Raw genomic sequence first — 13852 nt, forward strand, 5'->3', positions numbered from 1 at the left:
GAAAGAGGCTCTTTGTGGTAGAATTAAGAAAAGAGCATTTCAGGCATAGAGGCCCTGTATATAGACATGGAGACAAGCAATAAAGTGTAGATAGATAGATAATATCTCTCTATATACATATATGTATGTATATATATATATATATACATAGGAAAAGCCAGTTTGTCTGTATTATCGAATAAGGGAGAGGCAGCAAGGTGTAATGAGGTTTTAAAGATACTGCAGTGCCAGGTTGTGTTAAACTTTTTTTAAAAAGTAAAACAGTAATTTATAGTTATTTATCCTATAAATATTTGTTTATTTTATCCTAAAACACTTGGAAGCCACTGGAGCTGATTGAGTCAGGGAGCCACATGGTCAGAGCAATGCTTAAGGAAAATTATTGGGAGAGCAGAATATAGAGGGTAGTCTGGAGTGGGAAGGCAGAATAACTAATTAGGAGGCTGTTACAGCTATTTGGGTGAGAGATGATGATGGTCTATATGTGGAGTGAGAAATTAGCGTATTATTCGCAAGGTAATAGTTATCAACATATCCATAATGAAGATGCCTAGGACCCCAGCAAGATTGATCTCTTCCAGGATTGCCTCGTGTCATTCAGAATACAAGAGGAGTGAGACAGAAACAACTTATGTCTTTACTATACTAGACTATACAAAGTATTTTGGGGATTGTGGAATGTGCCCTTCAAGTTCATACTTTAGATATTAATAAGTTTGTGCTTTCTGCCAGTTTCTGTAAATCTTAACCCATACATTGTAAGATTTAAATTACTATTTCTACCCAGCTGTATTTTATAAAGTTTATTAGAAAGGGTAGACAACTATTCCTCTAAGTAACCTGACCACAAGTTGTCTAGCCTGCCAGTCCCTTCCTCCTTCCCCCCCTTACCTGCCAGCTCTGTTCTCACATTTGTTCCATACCCCAAAGCCCCCAAAACCTTCCCTTTTATTGATGTATAGCACCTAAACAGATGCAAAATCTGGAATAACTGTGTTATGTGAGGAATGTTGATGGTCAAGCTCCTCAGGAGGGGGAGGGAATGAACTTCCTTGAGACAATATCTATCTGCACTCTGAATGAATATGCAGATTAAAACCTCTAACTAAACCCTGATCAGAGAGTTCCAACAGAATCTGTGTAATTATGTGAATTAGAACCTCTAACTGAATTCTGTTGCAGTTACAGAGGGGTTTCCAATGGAGTAGGTAGCAGGTCAAGGAGATGAGGGACTTTTCCCCAGATTTTTCTCTCTTTCTCTCTCAATTAACAACTGCATTGTAATTGATGGCTTCCTGATCTCTTGAATAGTGGCTAAATGGCCACTCCAGCACAGATGGTTCCCTGACCAAGAAACCAGAGCAACAGAGGGTTCCTCAATTTTCCTATCTGAACAAATTATTTGTTGAAATGGGTAGACTAGGCCTCTCATTAAGCTTCTAAAGAACTTGGATATTGAGAGAGAAGTGAGAAAGCCAAAGTGGAGCAGGAAGCAGTAAACCATGGCCAGCCAAGAACAGCATTCTTGGGTATCAATAGGGACCTCAGGGGAGAGAGATAATAATGGTGGGTGGATAAACTAGGATCTGATTCACAAGACCTCTCAGGCAAGACATAGGTTGCCTGAGTCTAGACTGGTGAATCTGAGAGTGAGTAACCCATGGTCTTAATCACAAGATCTCTGAATCACAACAAAGTTAGTGCAAAAAATATCTGAGCTAAGGAGTCTGGATTGAGCCACTAACATTGCATAGGAGTTGTAGGATTGGGGCCCTTGTATTGAAGATCAGAGTTTGGGATCCTAAAGAGGAGATCATGGGACAGAGATAATACACAATAGAGAAGGAGAGACAGGTCATACTAGATAAGACTGAGCTGAGCAGGAGATAGTCAGCCCATATCCCTTGGGACAGCCCATTGGGATTAAAATTATAAGCTTGGAGTAGGTCTTCCCATTTTGTAGTTTATGATAGGAAGGTTTTTGTTAAGTAGTGTTGTTTTCAATGGTCCAGAATAGAGGTGGACCAGAAATACTGGCCAAAATATGGGTCAGAAGAAACCTCAATTTGTGGGAATTTGTATTTGACAATCTGTAGGAGAAAAATGAGCACTAATGAGGAAAAGGCATATGCCCCCCTCTGGCTTCCCAATGTAGAGACATTTGTATCTAGAAGGGAAGAAGGAAATAAAGCAGTAGTGGGGAGGAAGGGGAAGGATTCTGAGTCAGAAGAGGAGATAGAGAAGACTTGAGACCTACTGGAGTCTCTTCCACCACTCCCTTATCTACTCCCTCCTCCTCCTGTTGTAGTTTTTCAGGTACTACCTGTTACAGCTCAGGCTCAGGTGGCTTCTGTTTCTACTCCTTCCCCCACCAATATCAATTCCTTCCCCACCACTACCAGCACCAGTCCCTCCAGTTACTCCTCAGATTCCATCAGCTACTGACACAGATAGAGGCAGCAGTAACGGTTTCCCCAGATCCATCTGGGTCTTTTACCAGAGAATTTAAGAGATTATTAGATCAAACAAATCTCCCCTTTGGAGGATTGATGAAACAAGATCCACTCAGAGTGGTCTTGCTGGGGCAGGTTGTAGGGTATGTAAGTGCCCCACTCAGTGCTTCTGAAGTGCGGAGCTTTAAAAGGAAAATGAGGAATTCATTAGAAGACCCTTTAGGAGTGGCCGAGCAGGTTGATCAGTTTTTAGGACCCAATCTCTATTCTTGGCCAGAGTTAATGGCCATCTTATGACAATTATTGACAGAAGAGGAGAGAGGACAGATTAGAAGGGCAGCAATGCCAGCCTGGGATGATGACATGAGCTTGAAGGGGGGCCAAATGGCAAGCAAAAATAGCCCATAAAAGATCAAGGCTGGAATAGTAATGAACCCACCCACTTTATGAATATGAGGGATCTCAGAAAGATTCAAGAGATAAGAAGAGCAATGCCCCAGAGTCTGAATTTAAATAAATTCTATGAGATTAAACAGAAAAAGGATGAGACCCCCCCCCCCAACGAGTTTGTAAATAGGTTGTAAATAGCCTTTAGTAAAAACTCCAGTATAGATCTAACTGAGCCTTTTGGACAAGGTCTCTTAAAGACTTATTTTATAACTAATGCTTGGCCAGATAGCCACAAGAAGTTCCAAAAGAAAGATGAATTGGCAATGAAACCCCTTGACAAATTGTTACAACGGGCTCAGATGATCTATGTCATGAGAGAAGATGAGGAAGAGAAGAACAGAGCCAAAGTTCTTGTTTGCTTTATTAAGGAAATACAGGATGGTCAGAAGAAGGCTTTGCAGGTTAGATTGAGGCAGATAGTGAGAGAGGAAGTAAGGAGGGAAGGACAAGTCAGAAAAGGGATGATGTCTCATAAGGCAAGGAAAAAGACAGGAAAGTCCATAGGGGAAGTGAGAGTTCCCCAGAGTGAAGGACAAGTTAGAAGAGGGATGACTCTCAAAAGGCAGGGGAAAAGATAAGGAAGTTCCCAGGGGAAGCAAAAGTTCCCCTGACCTGCTACAACTGTGGTGGATTGGGACATGTGAGGAGAGATTGCTCCATAGTAGAGAAAGAGTATAAGATCTGCTCATTCTTAGAAATAGAGGCAAAAAAGGGAGAGGAAAAGAATTTGGATGAGAGGAGGAGAGGACCCAAGACCTGCTCGAGGACCTCCCTTCCCCCTCCAAGTGCCACCTCCTTTTGCTCCTATTCTCCCTGTACCAGAACAACAACCCCCTCTTATAGGCTCACTTCCTCCTCCTATTCTTCAACTATCATCAGCTCCTCCAGTACTTCAGTTAGTAGAGGAGCAGAGAAACACTCTTAGGTGAAGTGGTGAAGCAGTGCCCACTGAAGGAAGCTCTACTAGGACAGGGCATTGGCTGTTATAAGGTTCCACTCAATGGCTTCAAATTGAGGAATTTTAAGAGAGAGATGGAAAGTCTTCTAGAAACAGGAGAAGAGCAGAGCCAAATCAGACAAGATACTACGAAGGTCTGGGATAATGAATGTCCCATAGCCCAAAGCAGATCGAGAGGTGAACAAGAATTTCCTCTCTAGGATAGCAATACTATTCCAAGAAGAGAGAGGAAGCAACTCCCCCTGAATTTGTAAATATATTAAGGGAGATATTTAAACAACAAATCTCAGAGGTATTTGTAAGGAAGAAAGGATGGAGCAATAAATTTGGAATGCCTCCAGAGGCCCAGTCAACTCAAACCTGTGAGCTATGTGCTCTAAATCAGGTTCTGAAAATACTGGGAGACCAAGGAGGAAACATATACTGACTCAAAATATGCATGGGGAGTAGTTCATGTATTTGGAAAAATTTAGAGTGAGCTAGGAATAATTTCTACTAAAGGAAAGGAGCAAGCATATATTGAGCTGCTAGAGAAAGTGCTTGAAAAATATGTTAGAATCAGAACAATTGACTGTGGTCCATGTGAATGGACATCAAAAGGAAATTCCATTGAAGCTAGGGGAAACAGAATCTCAGATGAAGAAGCTAGGAAAGCTGGAGTTGAGGAAATTTTGCATTTTTCTCTCTGTTCTTTCTAGAAGACAGAGGCTAGAACATGCTTTAACTATTATCTGTCTTTTGTATTTTGTGTTCTGGGTCATGTGTGTCATATGTTGTGTGTGCACTCTGTGGAGGTTTTGGGGGAAGAAAACCTCTTATTGAGGTACTGTCTCCTCAGTTATTTGGAAAAATAAAGGAGCTGACATACCAGAGAATATGTTTAAGGAATTAAAAAAGAATACTCTTGTGAAAAGGAATTTTGCATTTTGCTCTCTGTTCTTTCTAGAAAACAGAGGCTGGAAAAGATTTGTTCAACACTTCTTCCTTCTTCTTCTGATGGCCAGAGAGAGAAAGAGAAGGTGGAAGAGAAGGACAGAAAGGGATATTTTGATCCCACAATTAGGTGTTAATTTTAAGGTTGATATATTCAGTCTTGGAAAATCACAAATGATTCTAGAATGCACTTGTGGAACTAAGTAAAGTGAATGTAAAAGTGATCAGTCAATAAGATTCCAGAAGGGTTCTATTCTCTTTTAGTTGTGAGAAAGCTATATGTTTCCATTGAGATTTAAAGTGAACAACCGTTAGAAATTCAAATGTTTGAACATGTCTAAAATATGTGTATTTAAATAAAATGAAGTTGGGGATTGAAATGGCATGGGTAATCAGCCTGATTGGCCTACTATTTGCTGACTGTTTAATGGAAAATGAGGGTTTAATATAGTGTAATGTGTAATTTTTAAGAAGATTCTATATAATCAAGATTGTTGGGTTTACAAATGAAAATGTGGAAATGTTATTTTGATATATGTGCTGTTGTAGTTAGTGCCAAGTGAAAATGTAATGACCACTGGGATTGAGAAGTTTTAAACATTATAGATTTAAGATGGAACCTGTACTAAGAGTTTGGAATATTGTTGGGGGAATTTCTGAATTTATGACTAAATTGTGATATTGTTGCCAAAATATGTACTTTATGCAGGAATGATTCTGCTAAAATGTATAGATGTGAACATGTGTTGAGATGCAATTGGTTAGAATGTGATTGTGTTGAACCACAAATGATTTATACTGCAAACTAAATTAATGTTTGAAGTGAATTTGACAAGACAATATGCAAAAGATATTTTGTATATCGTGTATTGTAATAAGGAGATTTTAGGAGGGAAAGGGAAAGGGAAGGTTAACAGATGGATCACACTAATAAAATATATTAAAAAGTGGTTTATTAAACCAAACAGGGATAAGGGGAATCAGGGAGTGACTTATCTCTAACCACCCAGAGTTTAACACACTAAGGTTTCTAATCTAAGCTTAATCTAACTAACTAAAAGGTAAATAAAGGATAAAGTCCAAAAGGGGCCCAGATTCTCACAAACTCCAGAGTCCTTGGTTGGGTCAAAACAGCAGGATCAAGATGTAGGGTCTTCACAAGGTCCAGAAAGGGAAGAGGTTCACACACATTCACATCTGTCCACCAGAGTGAAAGGGAACCCTCATTCAACCTTTAAAAGATAATCCAAGTCCTTGGCAACTCCTAAATTGGTTTCTTCAGGGAGATCCATTGGCACACAACCTCTCAGTCTGCCACCCAGATTGAGAGAGACCTACCCAACTGTCTTATAATGCTGACCCAGCCAGCTCTGTGGAATACTGGTTTTGCCATATCCCAGGCTGTCAGCCTGCTTTGCTATGCCCTGCTAGAAATCTCTTCCTACAGTATATAGATAATACATTGTTAATAAGATTGTTTATCTAGGCTCTTCTGAGTTATCAATAGCAGGTAACATGACACCTGGTAGAGTAGATGCTTTAGAGTAGGGGTCCCCAAACTTTTTACACAGGGGGTCAGTTCACTGTCCCTCAGACAGTTGAAGGGCCAGACTCTAAAAACCTAACCCTAACTCTACCCTAACCCTAACCCTAACCCTAACCCTAATCAGGCAGCAGTATACACAGTGTGGAAACCCCTCCCCCCCAGATCACTGCTTACCATGCTGACATCTTCCATTGTGCAGCCATATAATCCTTTGCGTGCGCCTCTTTCTAAAGTGCCACACAAAGGATTATGTCACAGGAAGTAGTATTGTACCTGAGTGATGCCTTGCTTTGTGGCACCGCCACACACAGTGCTCCTTTCACTGGCCACCAATGAAAGAGGTGCCCCTTTGGGAAGTGTGGTGGGGGCTGGACACATGACCTCAGGGGGCTGCAGTTTGGGGACCTCTGTTTTAGAGACTAGAAAATTTAAGCAAAGTGGCAGGTGGGTGGCTCAGTGGATTGAGAGCCAGGCACAGAGATGGGAGGTCCTAGGTTCAAACCTGGCCTCAGACACTTCCTAGCTGTGTGACCCTGGGCAAGTCACTTGTCCCCAATTGCCTAGTCCTTACCATTCTTCTGCCTTAGAACCAATACACTGTATTGATTCTAAGATAGAAGATAAAGGTTAAAAAAAAAAAGAAAGTTTAAGCAAGTAACTGTTTCATCTCCCTCTTACCAAAAAAGAGAGACAAGTGGTATAATCCTATGTGTTCTCAGAGAAGTGGATAAATATAACATATTTCCAGTTAGATCTATGGTATAGTGTAATTTAAGAAAAGAGACCCTACTGTTGAATTAGCAGCTAGCCTGAGGGAGAGCAGCTGGCTGAGGAAGGGAGAAGAGTGAGCAAGGAGGATTCTGGGAATAGGAGCTGGGGGCTGAGAGAAATCTGGAGCAACTGACTTCACTTTCAGCCTGGGAAGCAGACTACCAGGAGAACTTCCTGAGGGTCAGAGATATTCCTGAAGCCAGGAGGACAAAGAACCTGATTTCCATCTTGTTATATACCTGTCTCCTACTGGAAAATCCTCCATTACCCCTCACCATTAGACTCCTGCTACTCAAGACTGACCAAGAGTCTGTTGGACTCTGAGGCAGGGGCCAATATGCCCTCTCATTTGGGTCTTTTCCCTTTTCCATCATTCCTTGGTTAGATAATAAAGATATTAGCTTAAGTTAGTGTAAAGTTAGGAGATAAGGAACCCGGTGTTTGGCCAAAAGGCTTTGAGGCACCAAGCCTTCCGCCAAGGACCTTGGATTTTAAACATTTGTTGAAACTAATTGTTAGGCATCTCCAGATCCCTCCATTTTGCGTCCTTATCTCTCCTGCCTTCATTCCCTACCCCTTTCAAAATAAATTTCAGTTACTGTCAGTTAGAGATTGGTTAGAGTTTTATTAAAGACAGATGTGTGTGTGGGCACAAGATCAAAAAGTGAAACCTTTGTCTCATCTGGGACAAAGAGCTAACTTGTCTCTGGGGTTATAGGAAAGGTTCTCACAACAAGGACCCTTACCCCTGAAAAGGGATGTCTGGGATATCACATCCTCCCAGCAGTTTGAGCTCACATTCAAGGGAAGAGAAGTAGACAGATTCCTTCTCTTTCTCTCTGTGTGATCCTTAGCTCTGAGGTCAGCTAACCTTGGGGAAGGAGAGACACAGCCCTCTTTCCAGAGACTTTCAGCTTTCTTTACATCCTTTTGCCTCCATATTTCCCTTCAGTCCCTCTCTGGAGACATACCTTCATCCAATAAGTTAAACCCTGTTCCCCCCTCTCCATCAGTAAAAGATGAGGGAAATCCCCCTCCATTTTCTCTCCTAATTTGTGTCCTCTTTACAAAAGATAGGAGAATCTTTTTGTAAAACAAAAAGTTAAAAGAGTAGAAATTTTATCTGTATACTTGTAAGAAGCCATCAGAGTGAGTAATTGGTAAGGCAAAAAGCTTGTTTGGGTTATGGAATCTTAAGATGGTGAAATTAGATTACTGAGAAGTTGGACTTCTCTGAGCTGTAATGGGCAAGATTTGTCATTTAAGGCAAAAAGGCTTTTGGGATCTCAAATGAGGCTCTTGTAATCTTGAAATTCAACTATAGCTGTCTGGTGATTGATCTATCAACAAAAAGAGAGGATGTAGGTACTCAGATGATAAGTGAAGGCCCTTGGGAGGAGTTGGGAGAGGCAATCTCAATCTGAAGCTGAGATATGACCCTCCTGACTCAAGTAAGGCAAATTGAATTTTGATGATCCCTGAGTGAAAAAGTTATGGCATGAGCCAGTGACAGCTTCCACTTATAGTGAAGTCAGACAATGTACTTTTTAAGGCATGAGAACAATTATAACCTTTCCCTGGGCTTTTCCTTTGTGACAAATTCCTATAATCAGCACAAAAGTAAATTGTGAAATGAAAATTCCATTTCCCAAAACAACCAAATAGGTCAGTAGTTGAAGATTAGGATTTATCAAAGTGCTAGCTTTAGCTAAATATGGGTTGAAATTTGCCTTGCATAGATTTCTTTTCAGCAAAAGCATCACCAAAGTTTCTGCAAACAACTTGGAGCTGAAAGAGCAAGTGTTTGCAAACAAGATTTGTCTTGAAGACCTCTGAAGATGGAGCTTGTCTAGTTAGCAATGTTATTAGTTGTTGTTACATATGGGGGAGGCAGATGAGAATAACACAACTTTGAAAATTAAAATTGGAGGGTCTATATGGAGTGAGAAATTAGTGTGTTATTCTCAAGGTAATAGTTATTAACATATCCAAAATGAATATACCTAGGACCCCAGTAAAATTGATCTCTCTGAGGATTGCCTCATCCCATTCAGAATACAAGGGGAGTGAGACAGAAACAACTTATGTCTTTATTATACAAAGTATTTTGGGGATTGTGGAATGTGCCCTTCAAGTTCATACTTTAAGATATTAATAAGTTTGTGCTTTCTACCAGTTTCTGTAAACCTTACACCATGTACCATATATCTATCTGCATTCTGAGTGAATATGCAGATTAAAACCTCTAACTAAACCCTGACCAGAGAGTTCCAACAGAATCTATGTGATTATGTGAATTAGAACCTCTAACTGAATTCTGTTGCAGCTGGAGAGAGGTTTCCAATGGAGCAGGTAGCAGGTCAAGGAGATGAGGGACTTTTCCCCAGATTTTTCTCTCTTTCTCTTTCAATAAACAACTGCATTGTGATTGATGGCTTCCTGATCTCTTGAACAGTGGCTAGACAGCCACTCCCACCCAGCCTACATACATTAAGATGCACTATCTCTGTGAATGGAGAGGAGTAGGAAGCCAAAGATATTTTGAAGGTAGAAATAGCAAGATTTAGCATCCTAATTATAAAATTGATTTGAATGGGGCTTGGCCACCACAGTTGTAAACTGCATTATGTTTTGCATCATAAAAATGTTCTTTAAACATAGTTTCAATTATAGAATAATAGAGGTAGAAAAGAACTTAGAATTTAAACATTGTCTAAGTTGATAAAAAACAAAGAATCCATCTTATGTGACTTCATTTTACTTCCATTTGACTTCCATTTAGAAAATGGAAAATCTGAAAATTTGTGAGTTGTCAGGTCTTAGGTCAAGTTAATGGCAGAGGAAAGAGTAGAATTCAGATTCTGAATAATTGTCAAGCCCTTTAGTGCCCCTACTCTGTGATTCAACGAAATTAGATCTCCAATATGTGCACTTACCCTCACCTTCTGAGAATTTCTTTATTTGAAAGAATCAAAATTATTCAACAATCAATCATAGGATCAGAGGTTTAGATCTGAAAAGAATTTTTTACTTATTTTAACATTCTTTTCTTTTTAAATTTTGAGTTCTAAATTCCCTCCATACCACCCCTCCCCCCACCCACTGAGAAGTAAAGCAATATGATGGCAATTATGAATGTGAAATCATGTAAAACATATTTCCGTGTTCTGCATATTTCAAAAAAATAGAAAAGTAAGAAAATTATACTCCAATTTGCACTGAGTTCATCAGTTCTGAAAAGGATTTTTTGAGCTTAATCTAGTCCAACTCCTTTAGTCAAACAATCAACAAGCACGCAGTAATCATCTACTTTGTGTTAACCATGTGCTCAGCTAAACATGTCCAAAACAGAAATCATTATTGCCTTCCCACCCCACCCCCAGACTCAACCATCTTCAGAATTTTTCTATTCCTATTCAAAGCACTTCTGTCCTTCCAGTCACCTCCATATAGAACCTCACTTTCATCCTTGACCCCCTCACTCTCTCTCACCCTAAATAAGCAATTGGGTGCCATATTTTATCATTTCTATCTCTACATCATCTCTCCAATATACCCTTTCTTCTCCATTCATACAGCCAGCACCCTAGTTCAGGCCCTTATCTCTTCTCATTTACACTGGCAGTACCTTTCTATTTTGTTTCTCTATCTCAAATCTCTCCTCCTCTCCATTCCATCCTCCATATAGCTATCAATGTGCCCTTGAGAGACATGTAGAGAGTAGTGTTCCAGTTTTCAAAGGACTGTCATCATTCTTTCATGCTCTTTAAATCTTCTCCAGGCTAAGCATCCCCATTGTTTTCACTCAGTCCATGTATATCATATTCTCCAGTCTTGCCTCTACCTCTATTCCCCTCCTCTGTATGCAACCCAGCTTATCAATGCTCTTACTAACATGGAGTAAGAATCCATAACTTAATACAGGGGATCTCAAAAGACTAGTTATGGTCTTGAGGTTATAAAGCTGATAGTTGGAGACCCTGCACAGTAGTATACATCTGGCTGGCCAGGGCTGAGAATAGTGACCACTTTCCTTCTTTATATTTTGTTTGCATAACCATGTGACCTTGCAGAAACATTTTACACATTAAAATGGGAGTGAGGATGGGATGGCTATGTAATCTGCATCATCTGTCTATGATCATTTCCAAAAGCCACATGGAGTTAGATACTTTTCTAGCAGATGTACTCTTTTGGCAATTTGTAATTTAGAATCTCAATGAGGCAATTTTTCAAGGTAAGAACAACTTTGTAGTTTTGAAAAAAATAATGGGAGTATTATTTTCTGCATGTTACATATGAAGACACTGAATAATTTTTAATTTTGCTGTCACCAAAATCAGAGCTAAGATTTGAACCCAGAACTTCTGAATCCAAATTCTGAATTCTTTCCATTATAAAAAATATGCCTTATCTATGAATTTTTAAATGTGATCTTTACATTTCCTCCCCTGCCCCTTTGTTCTTTTCTGTATCTAAAAGGGAAACATTGAGAGCATACATTCATCTTTACTGAGGGGTAAACTAAGGTCCAGAGAGATCAGACTCCTAGCAGCTAGTGCTCAGTGCTTCTTAGAGACCAGCTACTCTAACACCTTGACTTTATAGATTAAAAAAACTGAGAATCAGAATAGTGATTTTTCTTGACACCACTCATCCAATCAATAGCACTAGATCTCAGATCACCTGACATGAAGTATCTCCATACTTTTTCCAATATGATAGTAAACTTATTACTAGAAGGAATCTTGAGAATCAACTCATCCAGCCCCCTTCATTTTGCAGATGAGAGAACTGAAGCTCAAATCTGTTCAATTACTTTCACAAGTTCCCAGAGATAGTTACTGGGACTGGGACAGAATCAGTGACTTCAAGTAAGCAGTCTCTCCATGACCATGTTGCTTCTGTAGCCTACCTTCAGCACCATTGAAATGGGAATAGAACCACCTCCTGAGGATGGGGACAGGCATACCTAAATGCTCACAAGCAGTTTCTCTTGTTTCCTTGCCAGAAGCATGCTATTACTACATGCATAATGTTTCCAATGCTCTACATATTATTATTAACTTGACTAGAAAACCTATAATTTCCTTCTCTCTCTCTGTTTTTTTTTTAACAGGCAGGAGAAAAACACTATCATCCTTCCTGTGCGTTATGTGTCAGGTGCAGCCAGATGTTTGCAGAAGGCGAGGAAATGTATCTTCAAGGTAAAAAAAAAATTTGGAAAATACAGGAGGCATAGAGCATCAAGAATTGTTCCCAACATGGGAAAATACAAAATTTTAAACCTAAATGTTTCAGTTTAAAATTCATGATTAAACTTTGTCATAGAATCATAAGATTTGGAACCACAATAGATTCTAAAGATCATCCAGTCTACTTTATTTTACATGAAAGAATAAATGAATCAGTGAATCAGTGAATGAATGAATGAATGGAAAAATGAATCAAAAAGTTTTTAGAACTACTTTCAGAAGTAAAAGCATTTGGTTTGGTTACTGGCAGTCTTCATAAACGTGCCCAAAATAAGAGTTAAATTAGGGGAAGAATCCCTAATTATATATTTGGAGCATGGCAGGAAGATGGTAAAGTTAGGTAGTGAAACCCAGCGAAAGACAGTGAACTCTCAACAGACATCATAGGGATCACCAAGGCTGGTGAGATGGAAGTCCAGTTGAGGTGTGTACAGCATCAAGAGCACCAGGAAACATGGTAGAAAGACACTCTGTGAGGAAACAGATTCAGATAGAGAAAATGATTTGCTTTAAAAGCTACAGATAATAAATAGCACTGAGAGGACTATACAAAAATTATGTTAACATATTAATAATTAGTTAATATATTAAATTATAATTATAATTAATTGATATATATTAAATGATGCCCTTTGAGACCAAACCTAATATCTTTCTACTATGCCCTATGCTAAGAAATACAATGTCAACAATATAAGAAATTGATTAAAATTTTAGATGTCACATATCTAAAATAACAGCTGGTCATAGAATTTTTAAAGGGACCAAATCCTAGACTGAACAATAAACTCTCAGAAAAACAATAATTCAAATACCTGATCATTCAGCTACTTATGGAACAATTAGTAATAGGAAGTTTACTGCCCCCCTATATAGTCCATATTGTTTCTAGATATATTTAACTGTTGAGAACTAAGCAGGAAGCAGAGTCAAGATGGCAGCTTAGAGATAGCAACAGTTCAGACCTTAGCAAACCCTTCCCCACTAATCAAAAACCCAGTTCACTCGAGACTGAAAACCAAACCACCTAATAGTAGGACACAGCTAGAGAACCCTCCTCCTGGACATAACTTAAAAGGTATGTACCCCCCCCCCCAAAGCCTGAATTCCAGAACACATGGGTTTACGGGAAAGGAAGAAGGAATGTCCCAGGACCCCACCCCCAACTACAGGGCTGAGCCTCCAGCTGTGGCTGGAATCTCTGGGCAGGCAAGGGCACTAGTCTGGAGGGAGTACCTTGCTGGCAAAGCTGTACCAGGTTCAGGGCATAGAACACAGGCAGCGTAGAGGCAGCTAGAGGAGAAACTCAGAGCAGGTTACCTAGTCGCAGCGAAGATACTCCATCTTGCCCCCCTCCCCCATCTCACAAGGTTTTGGCCTCAGGGCACATCCAGCTTTGCAGATCAACTCTGCCCTGGTTCATTCTCATCAACAGGGCAGATAAAAAACCTTCAGAGGGCTGGGAAGCTCAAGCTCCAACACCCCT

General features: G+C 39.8%; 1 protein-coding gene across 13 annotated transcripts in view; it reads left to right on the forward strand.

Annotated features, from left to right (window-relative positions):
• ABLIM2 (actin binding LIM protein family member 2) overlaps nucleotides 1-13852 on the forward strand; it is a 335657-nt gene that overhangs the window by 192657 nt on the left and 129148 nt on the right. For all 13 annotated transcript variants that reach the window (XM_056802386.1, XM_056802381.1, XM_056802379.1 and 10 more), the window contains exon 7: nucleotides 12231-12318. In XM_056802386.1, coding sequence (XP_056658364.1) covers nucleotides 12231-12318 — 88 coding nt within the window. The remainder of the gene's footprint in view (nucleotides 1-12230; nucleotides 12319-13852) is intronic.

The sequence above is a fragment of the Monodelphis domestica genome, chromosome 6 (genome assembly GCF_027887165.1).
Source record: "Monodelphis domestica isolate mMonDom1 chromosome 6, mMonDom1.pri, whole genome shotgun sequence".
NCBI classification, from domain to species: Eukaryota; Metazoa; Chordata; class Mammalia; order Didelphimorphia; family Didelphidae; genus Monodelphis; species Monodelphis domestica.